The 24,892-nt window shown below is 37.4% G+C and overlaps 2 protein-coding genes across 6 annotated transcripts in view; both read left to right on the top strand.

Moving 5' to 3' along the window:
* Positions 1 to 10,650, top strand: part of CSDE1 (cold shock domain containing E1) — a 35,304-nt gene extending 24,654 nt beyond the window's left edge. For all 4 annotated transcript variants that reach the window (XM_005677836.3, XM_005677840.3, XM_005677838.3 and 1 more), the window contains 10 exons: positions 200 to 340; positions 430 to 594; positions 1,635 to 1,742; positions 2,320 to 2,495; positions 3,115 to 3,227; positions 4,221 to 4,340; positions 7,056 to 7,234; positions 8,067 to 8,230; positions 8,787 to 8,919; positions 9,338 to 10,650. In XM_005677836.3, the coding sequence (XP_005677893.2) occupies positions 200 to 340; positions 430 to 594; positions 1,635 to 1,742; positions 2,320 to 2,495; positions 3,115 to 3,227; positions 4,221 to 4,340; positions 7,056 to 7,234; positions 8,067 to 8,230; positions 8,787 to 8,919; positions 9,338 to 9,385 (1,347 nt within the window). In that variant the 3' untranslated portion in view covers positions 9,386 to 10,650. The remainder of the gene's footprint in view (positions 1 to 199; positions 341 to 429; positions 595 to 1,634; positions 1,743 to 2,319; positions 2,496 to 3,114; positions 3,228 to 4,220; positions 4,341 to 7,055; positions 7,235 to 8,066; positions 8,231 to 8,786; positions 8,920 to 9,337) is intronic.
* Positions 10,191 to 20,632, top strand: NRAS (neuroblastoma RAS viral oncogene homolog). 2 transcript variants are annotated; one of them, XM_005677834.2, is made up of 7 exons: positions 10,191 to 10,899; positions 11,396 to 11,523; positions 13,571 to 13,749; positions 15,708 to 15,867; positions 16,511 to 16,634; positions 16,955 to 16,996; positions 17,102 to 20,570. In XM_005677834.2, exons 2-5 carry the CDS (start codon positions 11,413 to 11,415, stop codon positions 16,628 to 16,630), a joined length of 570 nt encoding a protein of 189 aa, XP_005677891.1. In that variant the 5' UTR covers positions 10,191 to 10,899; positions 11,396 to 11,412; the 3' UTR covers positions 16,631 to 16,634; positions 16,955 to 16,996; positions 17,102 to 20,570. The 2 variants fall into 2 exon arrangements, with proteins under 2 accessions (XP_005677891.1, XP_005677892.1); XM_005677835.3 differs by having other exon boundaries at positions 10,772 to 10,899; positions 19,613 to 20,632.

Genomic DNA, 24,892 nt, shown 5'->3' with positions numbered 1-24,892 from the left:
TGGCCAAGGAGTAGCATCTGGGGAGTGTCAGTTGCTGAGAGATTATTTTCTTGAAATCAGTGAATTTGTATTTAAATGGAAATTTTTTAATGTGGATACAAGATTTGGATATTTAATTTCCTAACATTTAATGTGATGATACTTCCAAACTTGAGTGTTGTCTTGACAGTCTTCACAGCCAGTATTATTTTGGTTTCAGGGTGTAATTGCTGCCATGAGAGATGGTTTTGGTTTCATCAAGTGTGTGGATCGTGATGCTCGTATGTTCTTCCACTTCAGTGAAATTCTGGATGGGAACCAGCTTCATATTGCAGATGAAGTAGAGTTTACTGTGGTTCCTGTGAGTAGTTTTTGAGAAAAGTATGAGCGGTTTTCTTGGTCCTTCCTTTTTCAGTTTTAAGTTACTTTTTTTTTTTTTATCATTTGTAGGATATGCTCTCTGCCCAAAGAAATCATGCTATTAGGATTAAAAAACTTCCCAAGGGCACGGTTTCGTTCCACTCCCATTCAGATCATCGTTTTCTGGGCACTGTAGAAAAAGAGGCCACTTTTTTGAATCCTAAAACCACTAGCCCAAATAAAGGCAAAGAAAAGGTAAGTTTTAATCAAAATGATTTTTGCAGTTTGTCTCTTCTCTTTAAAGGAAACCACTGTTCACACAATAATGGAGTGTTAGTCTTTCAGAATTCTCTATAATAGGAACAGTGAATCAATCTAAAGCAAAGTTTTTAATCTCAGCAATATTAATATTTTGAGCTGGATAATTCTTTGGGAAGGAGGAGGTGGGTAGCTGTTCTTTGTGTTTGGGGATGTTTAGCAGCATCCCTCACCGGCTTTTACTCAAAGGCCAGTATCTTTTCTCCCCGTGTGTGACAGCCAGACATGTCTCCAGAATCTGCCAAATGTCTCCTGATCACTCCCAGTTTAGAACCACTCATCTGAAATGATAGTGCTTGTCATCCAGGAAATTTAAAACTTTGAAATTTTGGTAGACTCAATTCATACATTGGGACTCCCCATTTTTTAAAAAACCCACTGAATCTAAATATGAAGCTATCCATAAGATTATTTTTGCTCTTAAGTAACAGATTAAGAATTGTATAGAAACAGGTTAATTCAAACAATTTTAAATGGCTGCTGTAAAAGGTCAGTAAGGGATCTTTGTCAAAAATTAATTCTTAAACTGACAGCATCTGGGACAGTTTCACTAAGGACATTGACATTTAATAGGTGGAGATAAATGAGGAAAGGATATTCCTCACGGAATAGAGGTACAGATGAGAAAGTCTCAAGGTTTCTTTATAAATGTAGCACTAATTAATTTAACAGGAAGATAGGGCTTTTTCTTTGATTTCTGATTGGCTGTGAAAACTAGCATAGACCTGCCAGTAAGTTCTCCCTCTCAACGTTAAAATTAGGATAAGACTTTAAGACCAAATGATAGCAGATTGAGTTGGCCTTGAGTTAAGGTAAGACCATGTTTTTATTCATACGAAAAATATGTATTTTAGAGAACCCTAGATAAGAAATTTCTGCCAGTTCTCTGGCTCAGGATTCTATAATAACTGTAATTGTGTTGATACTGTTTTTTCAGTTCTTGATTCTTTTTCATTGTTTTCTGTCTGTATCTCTAGGAGGCTGAGGATGGCATTATTGCTTATGATGATTGTGGGGTGAAACTGACTATTGCTTTTCAAGCCAAGGATGTGGAAGGATCTACTTCTCCTCAAATAGGAGACAAGGCAAGATAGTTCTTCTTACTAGAGGAAGGAGAGGGAGGGAGAGTTAAAGGTCATCATCTTAATCTTAAATCCTGAAAAAATGGTTTCTTTAAATTTTATCAAGTTGTGCTACAATTCTTTTGTGCATACAAGTTTAATATATGAACATCTTCCTATTTAAAAGCAGTTTACTCAATTAGAATAGGGTCCAGCAAGCTTTTGTTAAAAGCTTTTTGAGGAGTTAAGTGTTTAAGCATTAGATATGTCAAAAGAATTACCTTATTTAAAATAAATCATACTGGTAAGAAAGTTAAAACATCAAAGTAAAATCATACCAAAGGTTTTTACATTGCAGTTAATTTTTGTTGTACTTGGTTGGAAATGTCTGGTTTTCTCATTGACCTCCTTTAGAGAAAGTGAGATCTATAAGGAATACACACTGGAGAGCAACAACTTGATCCTTGTGAAAAATGGAATGAGAAATAAAAGTAATACTTCTTTATTTATACGGACTATTTAAGTGGAAAGCAAGGTGTGGGGGAGTTGTCATTTCCAGTTAGTGTGGAAATGTCATAGTAAGCATCCTTATTTTTCACAGGTTGAATTTAGTATTAGTGACAAACAGAGGCCTGGACAGCAGATTGCAACTTGTGTGCGGCTCTTAGGTCGTAATTCAAACTCCAAGAGGCTCTTGGGTTATGTGGCAACTTTGAAGGATAATTTTGGATTTATTGAAACAGCCAATCATGATAAGGAAATCTTTTTCCATTACAGGTAAGGATTGCCTTTTAAGAACTCAGAGCTTCCATTCCTTGGTTTTAGAGTAAAAAATATTAATATTGGGTGGTTATGTAGTTTTTAATCTCAGGATTTCATATTGGTAAAATTTTGGCAGTATATACAGTTGTCTACCTCTATATAGAAAACATGTGGTCAAAAGATACAGGAAGACCTATATCTGCTTTGAACATTGTATAGGACCCTGTCTACTTCAGTAAAAGAGTTCTGTTTTATATGTTGCTATGAAGAGAATTGTGTATTTGATTTGGTATTACAGCATAGTGGTTAGCCATAGCCCATAGTGTGGGCTCTTAGAACCATACAGTTTCAGTTTGAATCCAGGCTCTGCCACTTAATAGCTATGTTAACTTTTATTATCTTTTTATTGAATGAAAATAACCTCATAGCATCTTAGTTTCATTTTCTTAAATCTGGGGATAATGGTACCCCTTCATAGGATATTCTTGAAGATCATATGAGTCAGTGCTTAAAACCATATCCAGTTTGTAAGCACATCATGAATATTATAATAGAAGAAATAAAAGCTGCTTGCTCCCATTGATGTTTGTGGTAAATATTTATTCAAATGTCATTTCCTTCCCCTCCCCTGCAGTGAGTTCTCTGGTGATGTTGATAGCCTGGAACTGGGGGACATGGTTGAGTACAGCTTGTCCAAAGGAAAAGGCAACAAAGTCAGTGCAGAAAAAGTGAACAAAACACACTCAGGTAATGAATTGTGACTTCTGCTGCAGTCAAAGGCCAATTCTTTTGGTAAAAGGGTGAAGGGTAAGGTGGGAGAGGGAGCAAAGACCCTATTGTTCTAGGTCAGTGATCTCCAGGTGTGATCCCTAGATAACAGCATCATCACCTAGCCACTTGTTGGAAATACATGTTCTTTGACCCCAACCCTACTGAAACTTTGGAGATGGGCACCCTGTTTTACCAAATCCTTCAAGTGATTTTGATGAACACTGAAGTTTGAAAACCACTGTTCTAGATTATTTAGGTCATTTTGAGTTTATTGTCAATTCAATATCTCTTTTTCAGAAATAACCCCAAGATAATCTCCAGGGGGTTGGCGAGGGAGGCTTTCCTCTGGAAGATTTATTTAAATAAGAATGAGTTCAAATGTGAAAAATAATGGGAACTTCAGAAAATTGTTGCTGTTTAGAATCTTTGATTTCTTGCAACTTCCTTTTTGGGTTTTATGTAATACAATTCCCCAAATAACACTTTCTCTTGATGTTTTTCTAGAGAAATGGGAGTTAAGAATGTTCATTCACTTTAACAAATACCTAGATGTATGCTGTGTTTTAGATACTAGGGGTACAGCAGTGAAGAAATAAGACAAATTGGCAAACAAGATGAGTGAAATACTATGTGTAGTATGTTCAGAAAGATATTAAGATAAAATAAGTTGGAGAAGTATGTAAGTATTGGGGTTGCCACTACTTCTAGAGACCAGGGAATACCTCACTACAAAGGTGACATCTGGTCACCTGGAAAAGGTGAGAGAGTGAGACCTGTTTAAATATGAATACTTATTAATTCTTTGAACATCTTTAATAAGATTTTAGAAGTATTTTAAGACTAGCAGACAACCAGCTAGCCCTCTATTAACATTTGTCTTGATGATTTTTGCTTTTTGATTTTTAATCCTATGAAATAGTATTTCCATATAATTATTGCAAAAGAGGTATACATGCTTTTGTTTTGTAGTGAATGGCATTACTGAGGAAGCTGATCCCACCATCTACTCTGGTAAAGTCATTCGCCCCTTGAGGAGTGTTGATCCAACACAGAATGAGTACCAAGGAATGATTGAGATCGTGGACGAAGGTAAGAACATCTTTATCATGTTTTGAAATTTGCCTTACCTTCAGAAGAGCATGTCGAAGATTTTAAAATGTGGTGTTGCATTTGTCCTTAAAAACTGAATTAAGGAGAAGTGATTTATTTTCCTACCCATGCTTGGCTTTTATTTTTTTTTATTTCTTGGAAATGAGATCAGCCTGGATTTATGTGAATAAATGACTGATATGTGAGCTACTGACTGAGTTATAATAGACTAAGAACAAAATCTCACACTAAAAATATACATTTAATGGTTGATAATCAGACATTGACATTTGGCTGGGTTTAATACAATTTTGTTTCTCCTCTATTATTCATTGGTTATTTACATCAGTGTTGACAAAATGTCCTAGTAACTATTCAATTCTATAAACATTTTTGCTTCGTCTGTTACTTACAGGATACCGTGAGGATCCTGCTACTTGTCTCTAGGTCAGGGCTCCCTATTTTTCATTTTTCTGCCTTTTTTCCCCCAATCTTTGACAACTCCCTGAGAACTGCTGTAATGGCTTGCTCCAAACAGTACCAGAAAGACCAATGGGTTTGCAATAGAAATACAGTAGGGCATACTGGATGGTTAATATAGCAGAATTACTATAAGGATGAGGTTGATAAGAGGGTTTGAAATGCCAACGAAAGATGATAGCTTGATTTAAAAAGAATAAATCTTGTGCCATCTGGGAATCACAGAAGAACATAAAGTGGAAAGAGCAGGTCATTTGAGAGAAGGAAATTAGCCTTGATGAACCTGTTCTTTTATCACATGAGTTCTTAGGAATTTCTTTATTCTGTGAAACCAGTATCCTCATATATGCACATCTCCAAATATGAGTTAACTTTATAGCAAATCATCATTGAACTATGATGCCATGATGATTATCAAACCCTTAAAAGGGCCATGTGGGTGTGGGCAACTAACTTTAACTCATGAGATAACATCAAAATACCCTTTTTCCTCTCCTTCATTTTCCCTTTTTACTTTTTTTTTTTGCATTCCCAACCCCTAATCCACTTACTCTTCAACTTACTCTTCTTACACTTACACTTATGCTTTAGATACAGTCTAAAAGCAAGGTTTTGTAGAAAAGGAAACTTTCCTGAAATCACCAAGCCTAGAGTTTCTGGGACTATACAGATCACATTTTCCCCACTTGGTGGTGAGAACAGCTCTTTTAGGAAGACAGCTAACCTAATATAAGACCAGGGTTTCAGTGCTGGACAGACGTAGATCTGCACACAAGCTCTTCCACTTGCTAGCTGTATAACCTTAGACAAATTAAATCTTTCCTTACTCAGTTTCTTCATTTTTAAAATGAAGATAATATCTTCAACTTCAAAAGGTTCTATAAAGATTAAGTATGAATCAGTATAGTAAGTGTTTAATAAATGGTAGTTACTACCAATATCACTTAGTCTGCTGCTGCTGAGTTGCTTCAGTCTTGTCCAACTCTATGCAACCCCATAGACAGTGGCCCACCAGGCTCCTCCGTCCCTGGGATTCTCCTGGCAAGAACACTGGAGTGGGTTGCCATTTCCTTCTCCAATGCATGAAAGTGAAAAGTGAAAGTGAAGTTGCTGAGTCGTATCCGACTCTTAGTGACCCCATGGACTGCGGCCCACCAGGCTCCTCCGTCCATGGGATTCTCCAGGCAAGAGTACTGGAGTGGGGTGCCATCGCCTTCTCCATCACTTGGTCTAGTTGTCTCTAATACTTCTGTATGACTTGCTCTATTGGCAGTGTCTCCTCAAAGTTTTTAGTTCCTCTCAGTTTGAAAAGCAAATCTTCGCTTGCCTCTGTAATCATCAAGAGAATGGTTACATGCATTCCCAATTTTGAAGCTACTTCTTCATCTGATATTTTTACCTTCATTTCTACTTTTGTTGATTTAGTGAATTCACTATCCAGGTGAACTGATAGGTAGCTGATTGAACCCTTTGGCCTGGTTTTTATCTGTAGCCTGCCTTGACTTCCAGCCAACTTCTATTCCAGGGCAAAGCTCAGCAAATAAGATGACTTGTTTTTATTAATAAAATTTTCTTGAAACACAACCACAGCTGTTCATTTACATACTGTCTTTGCTTTCTCACTGCCAACAGCAAAATTGAGTACTTGTGACAGAGACAGGATTCTGTAAGATTAAAATATTTACTATCTGACATTAAGAAAAACTGTGATGGGCCATCTAGGAGAAAAATGGCTTAGGTTTGAGAGCGCCACAATCAGAACAAAGAAAGGAGGTGGAATGCCAAAAAGTTTGTCTACATTGTGTTTTTGCTTGTGCGTGGCTTGTTTAATGCCCAGGTAGGTATGGATCAGAAATGTTTTTGACTCGCTTATATTGTGCACTTGGAAAGAAGATAATCCAGTGGATCATGTGAGCAATCCACAGTGCTTTAAAATTAGGTAATGAGATGGTAAGTGATAGTGTTGTTGGAGTTTTTCATTTTCCCTATAAACTTGGTTTAAAGCTGTTCATTAGCTAGTACAGTGACAATGAGCTACAAGTTTTCCTTCATTTTCATGGTAGTATTTAGCATTCAGGATTTTATTGAAGCTTTAAAGTAGAATTTTTCAGGTATTAAAAATCTTAGTGAATATAATATTTTTAGCAAATTATTTATAAATTTATTAGGACCATCAACAGAGAGGGCTGTTGTGAAATATTAGCTTTTAGACTTTGTACCTGTTTCTCCCTACAGGGGATATGAAAGGTGAGGTCTATCCATTTGGCATAGTTGGGATGGCCAACAAAGGGGATTGCCTACAGAAAGGGGAGAGTGTCAAGTTCCAGTTGTGTGTCCTGGGCCAAAATGCACAGACTATGGCCTACAACATCACACCCCTGCGTAGGGCTACAGTGGAGTGTGTGAAAGATCAGGTAAGTGGTAATACCTCTGGATCCAATTCGATCCTTTTATGAGTTGGTAACCAAACCCTTGAAAATTTTTCAGCCAAGCAGGAACCATCAACATTCATTTTGTTTTTATTTTTACTTTATCTTCCTTTTCAATGATTTGAAGAGCTTATTAAAAACTGAAAAACCATATTTTAAAAATGGCAATAGTAGCAAAAGGAAAGTAAAAGTAGTACTAATAACTAACATAATGGGGAAAATAAGCTCAGAGTGAGACTTCCAGAATAGAAAGACATATTAACAGCTTTTCATACTTGAGTTCAGAGCTTCTTTAGTAGACCACACAAAGAAAGAAACCATGTATATAGAAGTTTTCATAAAGTAAACTTTGGGCAAACAAAACTATTCCTGGTACTTAAGATCTCAGTGGAATCTGTGAGTCCTTAGAGAAGACTTTTTTTTTTTAATTTCAGTACAGTGAATATAAACATTTTGTATGGCTGTTTCTAGTAATACCATAACCCAGCTTGATTTTGGAAGGGAGCAGAACGAGCATATGTTCAAATAACAACTTCTCTGATTTTGCTTAATTCAAAAGCTTGGTTCATGCATTATATGTAGGCACAAGATGACCTTTGTTACTCTGGCTGTGCTAGAGTGAATGGCAGTGATTTCAAAGATACATTTCTTCCCTAAGTTTTGCAGACGAGGCAGCTGAAGTGGAGCATCAGCATTGACACCATGTTTTATAAATCCCCTTCTAATTAGGGTCATGCATTGTGCTTCATTCAAAGTGAGTTTCCTTTTCCCTCCTATGGTGTGTCTTTTTTACACTACTGTCTTTTTAAATTTTCAGTTTGGCTTCATTAACTATGAAGTAGGAGATAGCAAGAAGCTCTTTTTCCACGTGAAAGAAGTTCAGGATGGCATTGAGCTACAGGCAGGAGATGAGGTGGAATTCTCAGTGATTCTTAATCAGCGCACTGGCAAGTGCAGTGCTTGTAATGTTTGGCGAGTCTGGTGAGTTTGTTGTTCATTAGTAACCTCCTTTGACTGTCTTTTAACTTTTGTAATCTCTGCTTTATCATGTTTCTTCACTTTCCACCACTGCTTTGTGTAATTCGCTTCTGCAAGTTTCTGGTTATTTCTTCATTGTCTACATTTCATAGTTTACCATTTCTGGCACTATTTTGTTTTAATAACACCATTAACATGAGAAGAGCTAAGAGTCTCTGGAAATACTTCTTCATATTTTTCCTTTTCTATGGTTTTTTTTCATACCCAGTACCTTGTTTTATGTGTCTGCAGAACTGGTCTTTCTGATTGTGGACTAGTCTAGGGATGAACCTCACCCAAATGATTCTTTCAGCTCCTACACAGTAATAAACCTTGAGTTGGAAGTAAAAAGATAAACCAAGTTGTCTGTCCTGTCTTGCTAGCCAGTTGGCTAGGTGAGGCAAGAGTCCCCCCTCATTAACACTGAGTCATTTGGGTATTAGGTAGAAGACACATTCTACATGTATTTACTTACTTCTCACCAAGTGTTGCTTATTCTCATCTCTTGACTTTCTTATAGCGAGGGCCCCAAGGCTGTTGCAGCTCCACGACCTGATAGGTTGGTCAATCGCTTGAAGAATATCACCCTGGATGATGCCAGTGCTCCTCGCCTAATGGTTCTTCGTCAGCCAAGGGGACCAGATAACTCAATGGTATGAGGGCATACAAATTTTAGCGGGGAAATGGGGGCAACTGATAAACCAACATACTACTTGAGGTCATATTTTAGTATAGTTCAAAGGGCTTAATTTACGAAAGTGCTTCAAGTATCACTATCATAATCAGTTAGGATTCCTGCCTATTGGGTCAGCCTCTAACATAATGGTTACTTACAATAAGAGGAACATTTCTGATACTTTGAACATAGTTTAGGTAATAGATCAGGAAAGCTTACTATAGATTTCCTCCTCTGCAAAAGAATTGGTGGTGATAGAGAGTAAACTTTGGTATTGTATATTAATATCACATATACATATATGTGATATATATATCATGTTACATTTTGGGATTGTGAATGTACCATGATTGTCACACACCTGGTTCATTAACTGCAATTTTATTTCTTCACAGGGATTTGGTGCAGAAAGAAAGATCCGTCAAGCTGGTGTCATTGACTAACCACATCCACAAAGCACATCATTAATCCACTATGATCAAGTTGGGGGGATTCTGGTGAAGGGTTCTGAATATCTCTCTCTTCATCCCTCCCAAAATCTGGAATACTTATTCTATTGAGCTATTACACCAGTTTTAACACCTTCCTCGTGTTATGTTTAAAAAAATAAATAAATTTAAGAAAACCATTTTAAAATTATGCACAGTTGCAGCCTGGAAAACTTAAGGTGGCGCCTTATAGTATCAATTTTAGGAGCTTTATTTGGTGCATTTAACGCAACTGGTAATTGCAAAATCCACTTCGCCTGTGTAAGAGAAAAATATAGACTGTTAACTTGTTGGCCCTATGAAATTCTGCACTTGATAGTTAGTATATACTCTACCTTCATTACTTCTGGCAAGATTTCTGCCTTAGCACTCAGTTGCATTCTTCTTCCTTTTCTGTTTATTACGCTTTAATTCTGAGGACCATATGAGGGTAGAATATATTAAAAATTACCAAAATTTGTATAGGCAAAAGGCAAACCATTTCCTTAAGTTGATGGCCAAATGTTAAAATGTTATTTTTCATATCATTTATAATCTTGTCACAGTCCACTTAACGAAGTTTGGTTAGATTTCAGTGAAAATTATCTTCCAGAGTAGGTTTTTTTTTTTTTTTTCTTCTGGCATGGGGGGTGGGTAACTTTACTACAATTAGTATGTATGGTGCAGAATTTCATGCAAATGAGGTGTGCCAGCAGTGTGATAATTTAAACGTATTTAAACAAAAAAAGACGAATGCACAAACTTGCTGCTGCTTAGATCACTGCAGCTTATAGGACCCAGTTTCTTTTACTGATTTCAAAACAAAACAAAAGAAAAAAATAATAAAAAAGTTGTGCCTGAAATGAATCTTGTTTTTTTTATAAGTAGCCGCCTGGTTCCTGTGTCCTGTAAAAATACAGGCACTTGACCCTTGGTGTAGCTTCTGTTCGACTTTTTATCACGGGAACGGATTGGTCTGATTTCTTGGCCCTCATCTTGAATTGGCCATATACAAGGTCCCTGGCCAGTGGACTGAAGGCTTTGTCTAAGATGACATGGGTCAGCTCAGGGGATGTGGGGGAGGGTGCTTTCATCTTCCCCGTTGTCGTTTGAGGTTTTGATCTTCTCTGGGTAAAGAGGCCATTTATCTTTGTAAACACATAACATTTTGCTTTCTCCAGTTTTCTGTTAATGGCGAAAGAATGGAAGCGAATAAAGTTTTACTGATTTTTGAGACACTAGCACCTAGCGCTTTCATTATTAAAACGTCCTGTATGGGAGGGGCGGGTCTGGGTGCGGTCTGCCGCGTGACTCCTGGGTCAGTGGCCCACGTGGCCGGGGCGGGGACTTGGGCGCAGACTGATTACGTATCGGGCGGGGCCGGAAGTGCCGCTCCCTAGTGGGGGCTGTTCATGGCGGTTCCGGGGTCTCCCAACAACTTTCCCGGTTGTGGTCGTAATCTATCCGAAGTGGAGGCAGTGGAGCTAGAGGTAAGGCTCTGGCGTGTGTAGCGTTCAGCTTTCGAGCCTAGTGATAATTCCTTGTTGCCAAAAATCGAGCGGAATCTACGAACTGGAAACAAAGGCCCTGGGCGGGGGTGTCCTTCGAGTTGAGCCCTACGGGGGAGTTCTCTGGAGAAAGGCGGGGAGCGGGGCGTACTAAGAAAGGGAGACAGCCTGGCGGCCGTTCCCCAAAACAGAAGATTTACAGGAGGAGTAGGAAGGGGGGTTTCCTTTACCTTAGTCTGAGGGCGGGGCCCAAAGTCTTGAAAACGAGGGTGAGGGTAGCTGGAAGATTAATCCAGAATTCTGAGATCCACAGTAACCTGCAAGTGTTTTTGCACTACTGAATCACTTTGAGAACCAAGTGGAGATGACCGTGTACGGAACCAATCCATTTCAAATTCTGGTTTTAGTTGCTGTTGATTACAGAAAGCTTTGAAGTTCTGTGATTCGCCAGTTAACCCTAATTGCTCCTTTCCCACAGGTTCTTGCTGGTGTGAAATGACTGAGTACAAACTGGTGGTGGTTGGAGCAGGTGGTGTTGGGAAAAGTGCACTGACAATCCAGCTAATCCAGAACCACTTTGTAGATGAATATGATCCCACCATAGAGGTGAGGCCCAGTGGTAGTCCGCTGACCGTACCTCTCTGTTTCCATTTAGTCTTACCCATTCCCTTCCCTGTACCCTTTAGCTAAAGGAATGATCAGAAGAGAAAAAGTAATTTGGGGCTCTGTGTTTAGTAATACAATAAATTAAGCTTTTTTTTACATGTTTGTGGGAAAGAATTCATTTTTATTAACTGCTGAAGATTTTATAAAAAGTTTACAATTTTTATCGTTTTGTAAACTGTTGCAAAGTCATTGTTGAACTCGTTTAGTTTCTTCATATGACAGCTCTGTTAAAAAGAACACAGGTCATAGTATAAGTATCTGAATAATAGCAGGAAGGAGAAAAAGGATTGAGAGATCTAGGTGTTTCTTACATAGTTGGAAGCAACTGAAACTGTGGGTTGAGGTAGAAAGAACATGAGATTTTGAGTCACTGTGCCTTGGAGTACCGTCCTATTTTCAGTTTTAGTTATGTGATAGTGAGCAATCACTCTCTTCCTCTAGTAAAGTACCATAAATTTGTCTTGCCTGACACACAAGCGATGTGAAAAATCAAGTATGTTAAATTTTTGTGGATGCTGATGCAGTGTAATTATTACTTATTTAAGGATTCTGTTGTGTTTGTAGGAGTTCATGTTACAGATTGATTTCAGTAAGTGGTATCTAAAACCTTTTACATAAATAGTTTGTAATCTTATTCTAATCCAATTTAGAAATGTAAAACTCTAGAGATTATTTTAATCCACACCCTGGTCTTTGTACTACCTAACCACTAAGTGTTTAATGCAAGCTATCTCTAATATAGGCATTCTTAAAAATTAGTCCTTGGCAAAATTTTATTTTAGGCTTACCAGCTTTAGTATTAATGGTTATAACGTTTTGATGTTTTTCAAAGTTTTATTGGTTAAAAGATAGTTTACATAAAGTAAGTCTTATAGCTACAGCTCAGTGGCTTTAAATTTGTGTACACCATGTAACCATCACATAGATAACAATATAGACTGTTTCCAATGCTCAGGAGAGTTCTCTCATGCCCCTTTCTAGTCAGTAAACCCCCTTGTCCTGCCAGGAAATAACCACTTCTCTGACTTCTGTTATCCCATTTTAGTTTGACTAAAACCTATCTTTATCATTTTAATTTTGCTTATTTCCCTAGAGCACACATACACTTGACCATATTTCATGCTTCAGGGAAATTTTGGCGATGTGAATTCTCTGTTAATTTGAAAGTATATTGCAGTCCTGAAACGCAGTAAGTTACTGAGGAGCTGTTGAATAGGCTGGCAAACTGTGTTACACACTGTTTCTGAAGCCAGATCTTTAGTGTGTGATAAGGTTATTTTCTTTGAATTCCCAGAACATAAACATTTAAAAAAAGTAAAAATTTTGTGTTTGAGCCAAATTGATTTTTTTTAATATGATCTGAGCATCTCTTTCTTCCCAAAGAATTAGTGTACCTTAACCTTGTTTGGAACTTTCAGGAATTTGATTCATGAATATTGGAAAAATACTCATGGGGATGAATATTCCCAAATATTCATGATGACAATCTGTCATGATGAGAAAAATAGTTTGTATTATTTTCTGAAATAAATGATATTTGTGTATATAATCATGAACACAAAAGACACTGTATCTTAGGGCAAGTTATAATTGGTGGAGATATGTTTAGAATAGTAAATTGACAATAGACAACTCAAACGAGAGAAGTGCAGTTCATACTTCAGTGAAATACACTGTGAACCTAATCTCTAGTCTTATCTGCAATAGAACTATCCTTTGAATTACCATGTTTTCTTCATCTTTTCCAGGAACAGTGACCATATTTTCTTTTCTGCAGGCATATAACATTTGGGACTTCTTCCTAGGGTGACCTTAAGTACTTTCTATGTGATTATGTATATATTAGCAGTTTGAGGGACAAAGCAAAGAGACAGAGTTGGGCTTGATTAGAGTTTATTTAACCTTGGCAGTAGCATTGCATTCCCTATGATTTTTAATAAAAATGGAATCTCCCTCTCTCCCTACCCTCCTACCCTCCACACCCCAGGATTCCTACCGAAAACAGGTGGTTATAGATGGTGAAACCTGTCTGTTGGACATACTGGATACAGCTGGACAAGAGGAGTACAGTGCCATGAGAGACCAATACATGAGGACAGGCGAAGGCTTCCTTTGTGTATTTGCCATCAATAATAGCAAATCATTTGCAGATATTAACCTCTACAGGTACTAGGAGCATTGTTTTTTCTGAAAGGATCATCTTTAAGTGTGTTCTGAAGTGTTGGGGTAGGGATGAGGATACCACACTAGGGAAGATACAGATTTTTAATTATGAAAAGAATTTCTTTTAGGTTGTGGTATTGGGAACCTGGGGTTATTACTGAAAGTTAATACTGGGATTTGTTTTACATAATCTACTTTGGTTAGAATGCATGGTAATACATGCATGGGGCTTGCTAATGGTAGTGATTTAGAGCTAGAGGCTTTGTTATGAGAGATCACAAAGAAATCTCGAGAGCAGAAGATCCCTCTGAAAAACATTCTTCAGTAACAGAGACGATAACAGGAAAAAACAAATGGGGAGAAGGTAGATAAAGATAAAAGCGGGACAGAGGAATGTAAAGATGGCCTTTCTGCACAGAACCTTTAACTTTCAAAGCTCAATTGGACCATATAAATTCTGGTATGACATTCTTATTTTACAGAAGTAAAGTTCAGAAGGAGGTTTGTTAGGTTTCATAGTCATGATTGTTATTAATAGACCCAGAACCAAAAACCCAGGGCTTCTATTTCTTAGACCTATGCTTTTTAAGCAGAATAATATAGTGGTTAGGAATATAAACTTTGCCTGGGTTGCAGCTTGGCTCCATCATCTCTTAGCCATGGAAGTTTGGGACAAACTACTAAATCTCTGAGCCTCCTTATCTAACAGTATGAAGACAGCGGTACTTACTCAGAGTTGCTGTGAAAATTAAATTAGTTAATAAATATGGGAATCCCTCAGAACAGTGTTTGCCACAGAGTAAATGCTACGCAAGTGTTCTGCTGCAACCTTGAGTCCTGGTGTACACTCCAACCATATGAAGATGGCAACTCTCAGAAACAAGTCCAAAACTGGTTTTCTTCCCCTAAACCTGTTCTACTTTCCATTTTCTCTCTGGAATTAATAAAAGCACTGAATAAAATGCTCAGTACTTGACAAGCACCTAATATTTGCTAAATTTCTATAAATCATTTTCCTCTTAAGCCCTCTTGCATTATCCCCTCACATAGGGTACTGCCGTCACCCCAAACAAAGCTCAGTTCTATAGATAGCCAGTGAAATGGATTTCAAGTTCATGATTGTGTGTGTAATTCAAAGGGAGAGTCTAGACCAGTGCCGTGCAGTATGGTAGACACAAGCCATTTGTGGTTTTTCAAATTGAGTAGAATTAACAATTCAAGAATCAGTTCCTTGGTCCCACGTTAGCAACTGACTTTTCAGGTGTTCAGTAGCTTCATGTGACTGGTAGACATAGCTGGACAGGGCGGCTGGAGAATGTTTCCGTCATGAGAATACCCGTTGGACAGGGTTGGTCCAGAGAATCTGGAGCAATAGTTTCCACACTGCTGTGTCTTGTGTCTTGTCGTTGAAGAGAGTACTATCAGTTGGGAGTTTCAGATCTTTTAATCTGCTGTTAATAAGAGCAGTTATAGTGTGTTCTAATTTATATCTTGGACTTCCAGCTGTAATTTTGTTTGAAGAAAATGTTTGGACACCACCCATCCAGAGAAGTGGATAGACTGTCTTTCATTAAATACTGTCATACTCCAGGAATCTTCGAAAAGTTATTTGGAGGCAGTAAGCTTTACTTTTTATACTTCAGACCTTAATCTAGAGTGTGATTTTGAGTTACCAGTTAAATCCAGAGCCCAGCTCTTCAGAGAATCAAGAAACCTAAAAGGGGCCTGTGTCAAGATAGAAAGTGAGCTGGTACTTGGCTTCCTTGTGGCTATTGCAAGTCTAAACCAGTCTTCTTAGTATGCAAGTAGTTAAAAAAAACAACAAAAAAAAAAACAGGGAAACGCAACTAGAAGCCAATAGGGCTAGCTGAAGTTTGTTAGATTTTATTTTTTACTTCAGACTGTTTATTCCTTCCTAAAAGTTTATTCTTATGTTACCATAATACATTCCCTTCTTTTAGAGAACAGATTAAGCGTGTAAAGGACTCGGATGATGTACCTATGGTGCTAGTAGGAAACAAGTGTGACTTGCCAACAAGGACAGTTGACACAAAACAAGCCCATGAACTGGCCAAAAGCTATGGGATTCCATTCATTGAAACCTCAGCCAAGACCAGACAGGTATAGTACAGCTTTCAGCATCTGGCAAGGGCTTAAGGCAGAAAAAGTTTGACTGATGGACTCTTTGCTAGAGATGTGATCTACACTCTTTGTTGTTTGGGTTGGTTTTGGTTTTGTTTTGTTTTTTATGAATTTGACTGCATCGGGTCTTAGTTGCTGCATGTGGGATCTAGTTCCCTGATGAGGGATCAAACCCTAGCCACCTGCATTGGGAACATGGAGACTTAACCACTGGACCACCAGGAAAGTCCCTGGTTGGGATTTTTTAATAGACTTCTATTTTTTTTAATCTGCAGTTTAAACCCAAAATAAATTTATTAATATTCTGATCTGGTTTCTTTTTTACGCCTGCTTTAACATGCACAAGTATTTCTAAATGAAGACCCTTGATTAAAGATACTTAAAACATTAGTCCTTTCTCCATCAACACCAGCTACTGTTTAAGGTATAGGTGCATGAATGTCATTTTTGCAAAAAGTGCTGTTTGTATATCAGCCTGCTAATGTGATACAGTAGGAATGCTCAGCCTATTTTTCAGCTAGTAATTGAATAATTGCAATTTTAAATCCACATAAGGAAATACAAATTAGAGCTTACAGCTTGGGTTGTATAAGCTGCCTTTATCATTTTCTCTCTTTTATAGGGTGTTGAAGATGCCTTTTACACACTGGTAAGAGAAATACGTCAGTACCGAATGAAAAAACTCAACAGCAGTGATGATGGCACTCAAGGTTGTATGGGGTTGCCATGTGTGGTAATGTAACAAGGTGAGCGAGCACATAGTCTCTTGATGGAGGTATAAGTACTATTTAGGCAATTTGGAGGAGTATTGCTGTTATCTTTTCTGTGTTGCTATTTAACTGAGAGTTTCACCTCACTTAAAAATCTAAAATTAACTGCTTTTCTTTTGGCAGCCTTTCTGAGAGTACTGCAGCCTAAACTGTTTTAAAAACATGTAATTATTTTACAGAAAGCGTTACCTTTTCAATAATATTAGAAATTAGAAGATTTTGTTTATGAAAGATAATACCAGAAGCGTAAAGGATCACTATTTGATGATGACATGATGTGTTTTCTTTTCTCATAGATACTTTTAAAGTTCTCACATCAGAAAAGAGCCACTGTCAAGGTAGGGCAAGTTTGGAAATGAATGTATTATCATTTATGTTGATTTCATAACTTTGTTTTTCCAATATTCTATGTGCCATTTATACAGATTCCATCTTTATTTCAGCTGCACTGACACCCTGGTCCTGACTTCCCTGGAGGAGAAGTAGTTCTGTTGCTATCTTCAGTCTCAAAAAGAAGCTCCTGCTATTTCCCCAACTCTCAGTAGATCAATAGAATATTCTCTGAGAAGTTCTCAGAATAACTACCTCCTCACTTGGTTGTCTGACCAGAGAAATGAACCTCTTGTTACTCCCAGTATTTTTCCACCCTGGGTTCTCCCCCAGCACACACAAACACACCTCTGCCACCCAGGTTTTTCATCTGAAAAGCAATTAATACTCTGAAACAGAGAACCAAACTGTAGAAACATGAAATTCTGTAGAAAACAATGTCTTGAGCTCTAAAGTAGCAACTGCTGGTGATTTTTTTTTTTTTCCTTTTTATTGTTGAACTTGGAACTATGTTGGTTTTTGGAGAAATGTCATAAATTAATGTTTTGCTGAGAATATAGTTAATGTTGCTCTTTGGTTTGTTTGTAATGTTATCATCTATATTCTATAAACTGGCATCTACTCTGTATTTAGAAATACAAAAATGAATACTGAGCTTTTGAGTCTACCCTCATCTTCTCAACTTTCTTGCAATTAAATGTAACTTTCACGATGAAGTGCCTTTTTCCTGGAAGTGACTTGTAGACTTCCTTTACAATACTTCAGTGGAATAGATGTCTCAGAAACTGTCATACATGAAAATGAATGTCTGAGATATGTCTGTGACCCATCTAGCTTTGAGGGAAAGATACACCAATATGATAGCAGATGCCATTTCTTACATCTATAAAGTTGATTTTCTGGAGACCTATTTTGGGGCTCTCCCGAGAGAAAGATGAGACTATAAATGATTAGGAATAATTTCACTTAATTTTTACCTAACCTCCACTTTTTTTTTTTTGGTAGTTTACTACCTGCAAAACATATAATTTGTTTCCTTTTAACTTACAGATAATCTAGTGTTCAATGAACTTCCATTCATATTTTAATTTGGATCATATCAGGAAGTCTACATTTGCAGGTGTTCACAAATTGTAAAGTGTGACGCAGTTTTATTTAATAGCTGTGATCAATGATTTTCATGCCTCAAATATGTTAATAGACACATTTTCACTGTATATCATGGTATTAATAATTATTGATGTATATAATTGTCCTTGGTCCCCTTCTCTGTTTGTCACCTCATGGCAGTGGCTTGATTAATTATTTCAGCTGAGTAAAGCATGGTGCTAATAGACCAGGGTCACAGTGTCAAAACTTCAGTGAGCCAATTAGCATCACAGAGAGAGAAATTCTTTCACATTTGCTCACGATTAACTCCAGCTAATAGTTTTGCCAGATGTGTGTGGTTAGTCCTGCAAGGAAAGGAGAAGTCGGTTAATACAAATTCTTAACCAGGACTGGAAAAACTTGTTTTCCTGAGAAGGGTCAGCTTAGAAGTCTTTATCTGGACTCTATTTTTAGCCACATGGAAATCAAATTAAGCTGATCTTTTTTCTCAAGTTTTTGAGAGTGAGGATGCCTCAGATCAATATTTTTAAAATATTCTTTATTCTTACGTTCTTTTAAGGGTTTAAAACAACATTGAATAATTAGTCTGGGCATACCAGGTAGCAAGCTGATAAGTTTGTGCTGAACTAGAAGTAGCCTTTGGATTGAAATTGCCGTTTTGAGAAGGGATAGAAAATATAATTAATAATTATGAGAATTTGGAGACTTGGCTTTTCTATTTGCAGATAATATCCTAATGAAAATAGACTTGGATAACTTTTGATAAAAGAATCATTCCAAAATGGCCACTTCTGTTCTCGTCTTCTAATGTGTACTTACTGAGGTCCTCTTCTAATAAGAGTTGTCATTTATTAAGCAAATTCCACATTGCCTTGAAATGAATTTGGAAGAGAAGGAAAAATCATACTGTACCCAGAGAATGAAAAATCCAGAGAATTGTGCTCCTTAGTGTTAATTCTGAAGCTTTCATAGTCCATACCCATAGACAGAAACTCTCTGCCACTTTGCTTCTGCTCCTCTTGGAGCATTGCGCTGTCATTTCCTTGGGGATAGACTGAGGCTTGTCAACTCGGTTGTATTGTCTTCCTCCTCTTCCTCTTGTCTGTGTGAGTGACAGTGTGACTCTTACTAATGTCGGATGTGGGGAGGTGGGGGGGAGTAGCTCATTTTAGGCTCTTGCACCCTTTACTGGTGTATGTTTGTATCTTTTAGTTTTCTCAAGTATGTTCTAAGCACAGAAGTATCTAAGTGGGGCCAAAATTCAGACTTGAAAATGTCCTTTTAATAGCTTCTTAAAAAGTTATACACTTTGGTGTGAATTTTGGCACTATAGAGTGACAAAGTTTTAAACGCTGAATAACTTCAGTTAGTGTGTTATAGTTTTTAGAATATGTTTGTGATTGCTGAAAACAATTATAGTTTACCTCAAAATATGAAAGTCTCTTTCCCCAAGTTAAGTGCCTGGCCAGCTGTCATAAATTGCATATTACTTTATGTTTGTTCGTTTTTTAAAGGTTGCACATTCAAGATTGTGAAAATAAGGTGTTCTGTCCGAAAGCTACCATGCCTGTCTGTAAATGAATCCATTGAGTGCTGTACTTGTTCCAACAGCTTACTACAGAATGCTACTTGGTAATATCATACTTGTTACAGTGTTCACTTCAGGAGTGTAATAGGTGAAATGATCCTAGGTATGTATTGTAGTGGGCCCCCTGTTTAGTCTTTCATCATCCTTTAAACTGCTGTGAATTTTTTGTCTTGACTTGAAAGCAAGGATAGAGAAACACTTTAAAGAGATACTTTGGTTTTTTTCCATTCCAGAATTGGTGAGCATAGTTATATTTTGCTTTACATTTACAGTCATGAACTCTTGAGCTGGCAGCTACAACCAAGAACCAAAAAAGGGTGCATTCTGCTTCTTGTAATTCATCTCTGCTAATAAATTATAAGAAGCAAGGATAACTAATTAGAAAAACTATTTTATTTGGGTGGTTTCTATAAACAAGGGACTATAATTCTTAAACATTATTTTTCATTTTTGCTGTTTCTTTAAGAAACCTAATGTGCCACGACATTATTTTAAGGTGTTTCTTAAAAGAATTGTTTTTAAAAGTGTTCTCATTTTCAGAGTAATTGTAGATATATTTCAAAATATAAGTGATAATTTTTAAAGGCCTGAGTACTGACCTAAGAAGCAATTGTATGAATTCTCTGGGGGGAAGGGAGGAGCTCAGTGAAAGCTGTATGACTTTTATATTTCTGTGCCATCAAATAAAGGTAAAAATGTCTATTGTGCATTTCTGCTGTTCAAACAGAAACTATTGGCCTCCTTGGCCCTAAATGAAAGGGCTGGTATTTTAAGTTGACTATTTTGTTGTAAATTAATCCATCCTAATTTTTTAAAATTTGGTTGAATGTTTCCTTGTTAAATGTTTAAAAAATAAAAACTGGAAGTTCTTTGCTTAGTCATAATTGTTTTTGCCACTGATGTGCCTTTATTGAAAGTTAATATTAAATTCAGACTTGGGATGTGATGTTTGGACTATATTGGAAGGTCTGAGTTCCTCATTTTGTCAGTATAAAATAAGTCAGAGCCTGCTTTAGTATGTGAAGTATGATTCATAGCTATATGTCAGATTCTCACACATTAACATGAAAAGCTAGAAACTACCATTGGATCTTTTGATCTATCTTTGTGCACTATTGCACAGTCTACCAATGTTGGTAGGTTGTTTTTTTTTTTAATTGGAATATAGTTGCTTTACAATGTTGTGTTAGTTTGTGCTGTGTAGCAAAATGAATCAGCTATACGTGTACATATATCCCCTCCCTTTGGATTCCTTTCCCGTAAGATGTGCGCTATTTTTGATGGTTGTGTAAGATTCCGCTATATGAATGAACTATAATTGATTTACCTAGTTGTCTGTTGATGGATTGTTAAGTCATTTCTGGTTTTGGGGGGGGCAGTGTGTTGGGGAAGCTATTATAAATAGTGCTGAGATAAACATCACTGCACACATACCCTTGGGCACATCTTCCAGTTTTTCCTTAGGATAAATTCTAAGAAATCGGATTGCAGATTCTGAGGTTTCAAGCTTGAGTCTTGGTGTAGTTTTGAGAGCCAGAGAACATGGGTTCCAACTATAATTTTGCTCCTCTAGCCAGTAGTTTCCTCATTTTGCAAAATAGGGAAGTTGAATAAGGATATCACAGATTTCCCAGTCCTAATTTAGGAGATATAAAAGAGTGATTTCAAATCTAGACTTTTTCAGTCAATACCAGAATACAGTGATTATGAGGACCTTGGTTCATTCTACCAAAGACATCAAATTTATTTTCACTTTTTTTATTTAAGGGCAGAGATGTGGATCATTAGTATTTGACTGATTTAATCTTATGGAAACCAAATTTAGGCAACAAAATAATGTTTCTAGCTACTGGGATGAGTATAAATACTTTAGATGGTAAAATGTATATGCCAAACAGAATCATAGACTTGGTATATCTAAAACAGATTTCCCCCTGAGTCAGTTACCTATGCCTCACATCAGATGTTTTGTTCTAATATTTGACCCCCAGATAACTGAGAAAGAGGAAAGAATATTGTCTTACTGATGGGAGCTGCTGTTTGCTTAGCAAAATGAAGCTATAGAAAAGACAGACGATGAAAAAGCTAAGGAAACTTGTTTATTTGGAATATAAGGGGACCTCCCTTATATCTCTGTGCTTTTAAGGTTTCTATTCTTAGAGCTAGCAATTCTCAAGGTCATTAAAAGGCCAACAGTTGCATGAGTTATTTGATATCCATAAATACATGTAAAGGGGCCAGGAGGTCATGCTAGTGATCATTTTGCAAAACCACTTAGGACACATTTCAGATTATGTCCAGCCCATGACTTGAGAGCATGGAGAGAATCAGTGTCTAGTATCCAAATGGAAGGGTATGCTTTTGTAATGCTCCCATTGTACTCTGGGCAATGAAATGTGGTCTTATACCTTAGTAAAGGAAAACTGGAACTCTGGGAGCATCCTAGAACATCCAAAATACAGATGAATAGCCTTTGCAGTGCCAAAGGGAGTATCAATGGTTCAGATTCGGGAACTGGAAGTAGACCTAGTGAATTAATCATTCTTATCTGGAGACGTTGCGTTCATGATTTACTTGGCATTTGCACCGAAGTAGTTTACTTATTATCCTATAGCGGGGAGAGGGGAGGTGTTTTCAATTTAATGTTTAATCTCTTAAAACTAGCATAAATACAGATTGCCATCGGTTTGTAGGTGTCATATAAAGAAAACAAGGGATAGTGCCTGTAGTATTGGGGGTTAAGGTGATGATAAATGTTTCTAAAGATAGAGGCAGCTACATGCCTAACCAGGGAGGATGTGGTTGAAACTGAGCAGTTGCCTGCTAGAGCCTTCAGATGCAGAATGCTGAAATACTGTCCTGGTTAGGAAAAGCAGTCTTCTAAGAATAGCTCCTGTGGATGTGATAAAATTGGCACTGTTGACACTTTCTATAGGAGCTCGAGATGTGTGAGTTCTGTATGATACTTGTCTGGGGGAAAACGGCACGTTGTTAAAGTCCAAAATGAAACTCTAGCATAGCCTATGAACTGAAGTTACCAAGGTCTATGTCCCTGTTCTATAGCTTATTCTCTGACATTTCCTCTCAGAGAACCAAGTTCAGGTTCCACTGTAAGACAGCCATGTGATGTTTTTCACTGGCTTGGTAAGTTTTCCTTCCTAATCTACTTAGCAGGTTTTTATTGAACCTACTACGTGCCTGGATGCTGCGCTACTCTGAGTGTACAGCAGTGAACCAGATAGACTGTCTCCTCATTCATTTTGTATTGAGAAGAAATCTCAAAAACAAACATTTCTTAGTTGAAATTTGGTGATTATTTCAAAGGAGAACATTGTTCCCTGAGACACAACTTGTCTAGCCTCGCTGATCCAGCTGCCACCCACATGACACTGCCCAAGGTCACCTCCTTCCTAATTTTTCGGAGAATAATCAAGGCTACCCAAGAGGCACTAGAACCTGTCTCAAGCTTCATTGCTTCCTGAGTCTCTTCTTTTCAAGTCAAAGCTCTCAAATAAGGAAATTGTATATTGCTTCACAGTTTCAAAGTGTCCTTACATGCATCTTGTTAAACCTCCCATAAAAGCTATGTGAGAGAGGAATGGTCTTTTTATACTGATGTAAATCGCATAAAAATAGATGGATTTACTCCAGATAATAACCCTTGAACAACACACATTTGAACTGGGCAGTTTCCCTTATACGCAGATTTTTTTCGATAGTAAGTACTACAGTACCGCACAGTCCAAGGTTGGTTGAGTCAAGAATACAGAGGAACCATGCACACTGAGGGCTGACTGTAGGTTATAGGTGGGTTGTCAACTTCGTGCAGAGTGGGCGCCCCTAAGTCCTGCGTTGTTCAAGGGTCAGCTGTAGTTTTCAAACCATGCTGCTCAAAGCCCTTGAAGTATCATAAAGGAGATGTCTGAGAAAGCCTGAGTGGGTGGGGTCTCCTCTTCCTCCCTTGTCCTTCACCTCAGGCTCCATTTTCATCAATTTTGGGATTTGGGGTGTTTTGTGTTTTTTTTTGCATATTAGCGAGATATTTTATTTTTATAGGCTTAAATATCAAGAATGACAATTTTTAATTTACCTGAAATTTGGTATGAAATGACCTCATCTTTCAAGTAGTTTCACTGATTTTATAATAGTAATAGAATCTGCCTTAAAAAATTGAAAAGGATTAGAAACCACATGTAGAATTGCAGTTAACCTTTACGCAAAGTTAATCACTTTAAAGTTTTGTTATTGTTGTTCTGTCATCTTTAGTGACAGATTCTTATGCACAGAGTCATAATTCATATGCACACTGTCATCTCTGTGTGTGAAAATTTTGTAATTTTTCACAAACCATCTAGTTCTGTACCTTATTCATTTCACTTAATATAAATTCCACACCTTTTCTATGTCAGCATATTTATAGCAACATCTTTCTTTTGAAAAGTATGTAATACTATAATTTATATAACCTCTCTACTGACATATATAGGCTGTTTATTTGATGATTTTCTCGTATCAGATATCATTATATTCAACATATATTTGCCAGCATAGGCATGGAGCAAATTCCCACAAAATAGTTGTTTGTACTTGCATTTTTTGTTTTAATACGTATAGCCTTACTTTTCCTCCAAATACTTTTTAAAATCATTTATTTCTGGCAGTGCAGAGTCTTTGTTGTTGAGTGCAGGCTCTCTAGTTTCGGTGAGTTGGGGCTACTCTCTGGTTGCGATGCCTGGGCTTCTCATCGCAGTGGCTTCTCTTGTTGCGGAGCACAGGCTCTTGTGCATCCCAGCTCAGGAGTCGTGGTGTGTGGGCTTGGTTGCTCCTCGGCATGTGAGATCTTCCCAAACCAGAGATCGAACCCATGTCCCCTACACTGGCGGTAGATTCCTAATCACTGAACTACCAGGGAAGTTCCAAATAAGGTTTTATGAATAGATTCCTTCCAACAGCACATGAAAGCATGTTTTATCCCAGACCTTGGGCAACTCTGGGACGTATCAAAATTTCAAACTCTCACCAGATTAATATGTAAACTGTGGTATTTTGTCTACTGTCCTATTTGCATTTCTTTATCAGTATAAGCATTTTCATCTTTTCGTTTTAGGCTTCCATTCAAGATTTAATTTGAACATTTCATAAGTAAATGTTTAAACACCCTTCGACTTCACCGGTCTCCTCCTACAACCATCTGTCAAGCTGGAAT

The sequence above is a fragment of the Capra hircus genome, chromosome 3 (genome assembly GCF_001704415.2).
Source record: "Capra hircus breed San Clemente chromosome 3, ASM170441v1, whole genome shotgun sequence".
NCBI lineage: Eukaryota > Metazoa > Chordata > Mammalia > Artiodactyla > Bovidae > Capra > Capra hircus.
This window is presented reverse-complemented; position numbering and strand designations above follow the sequence as displayed.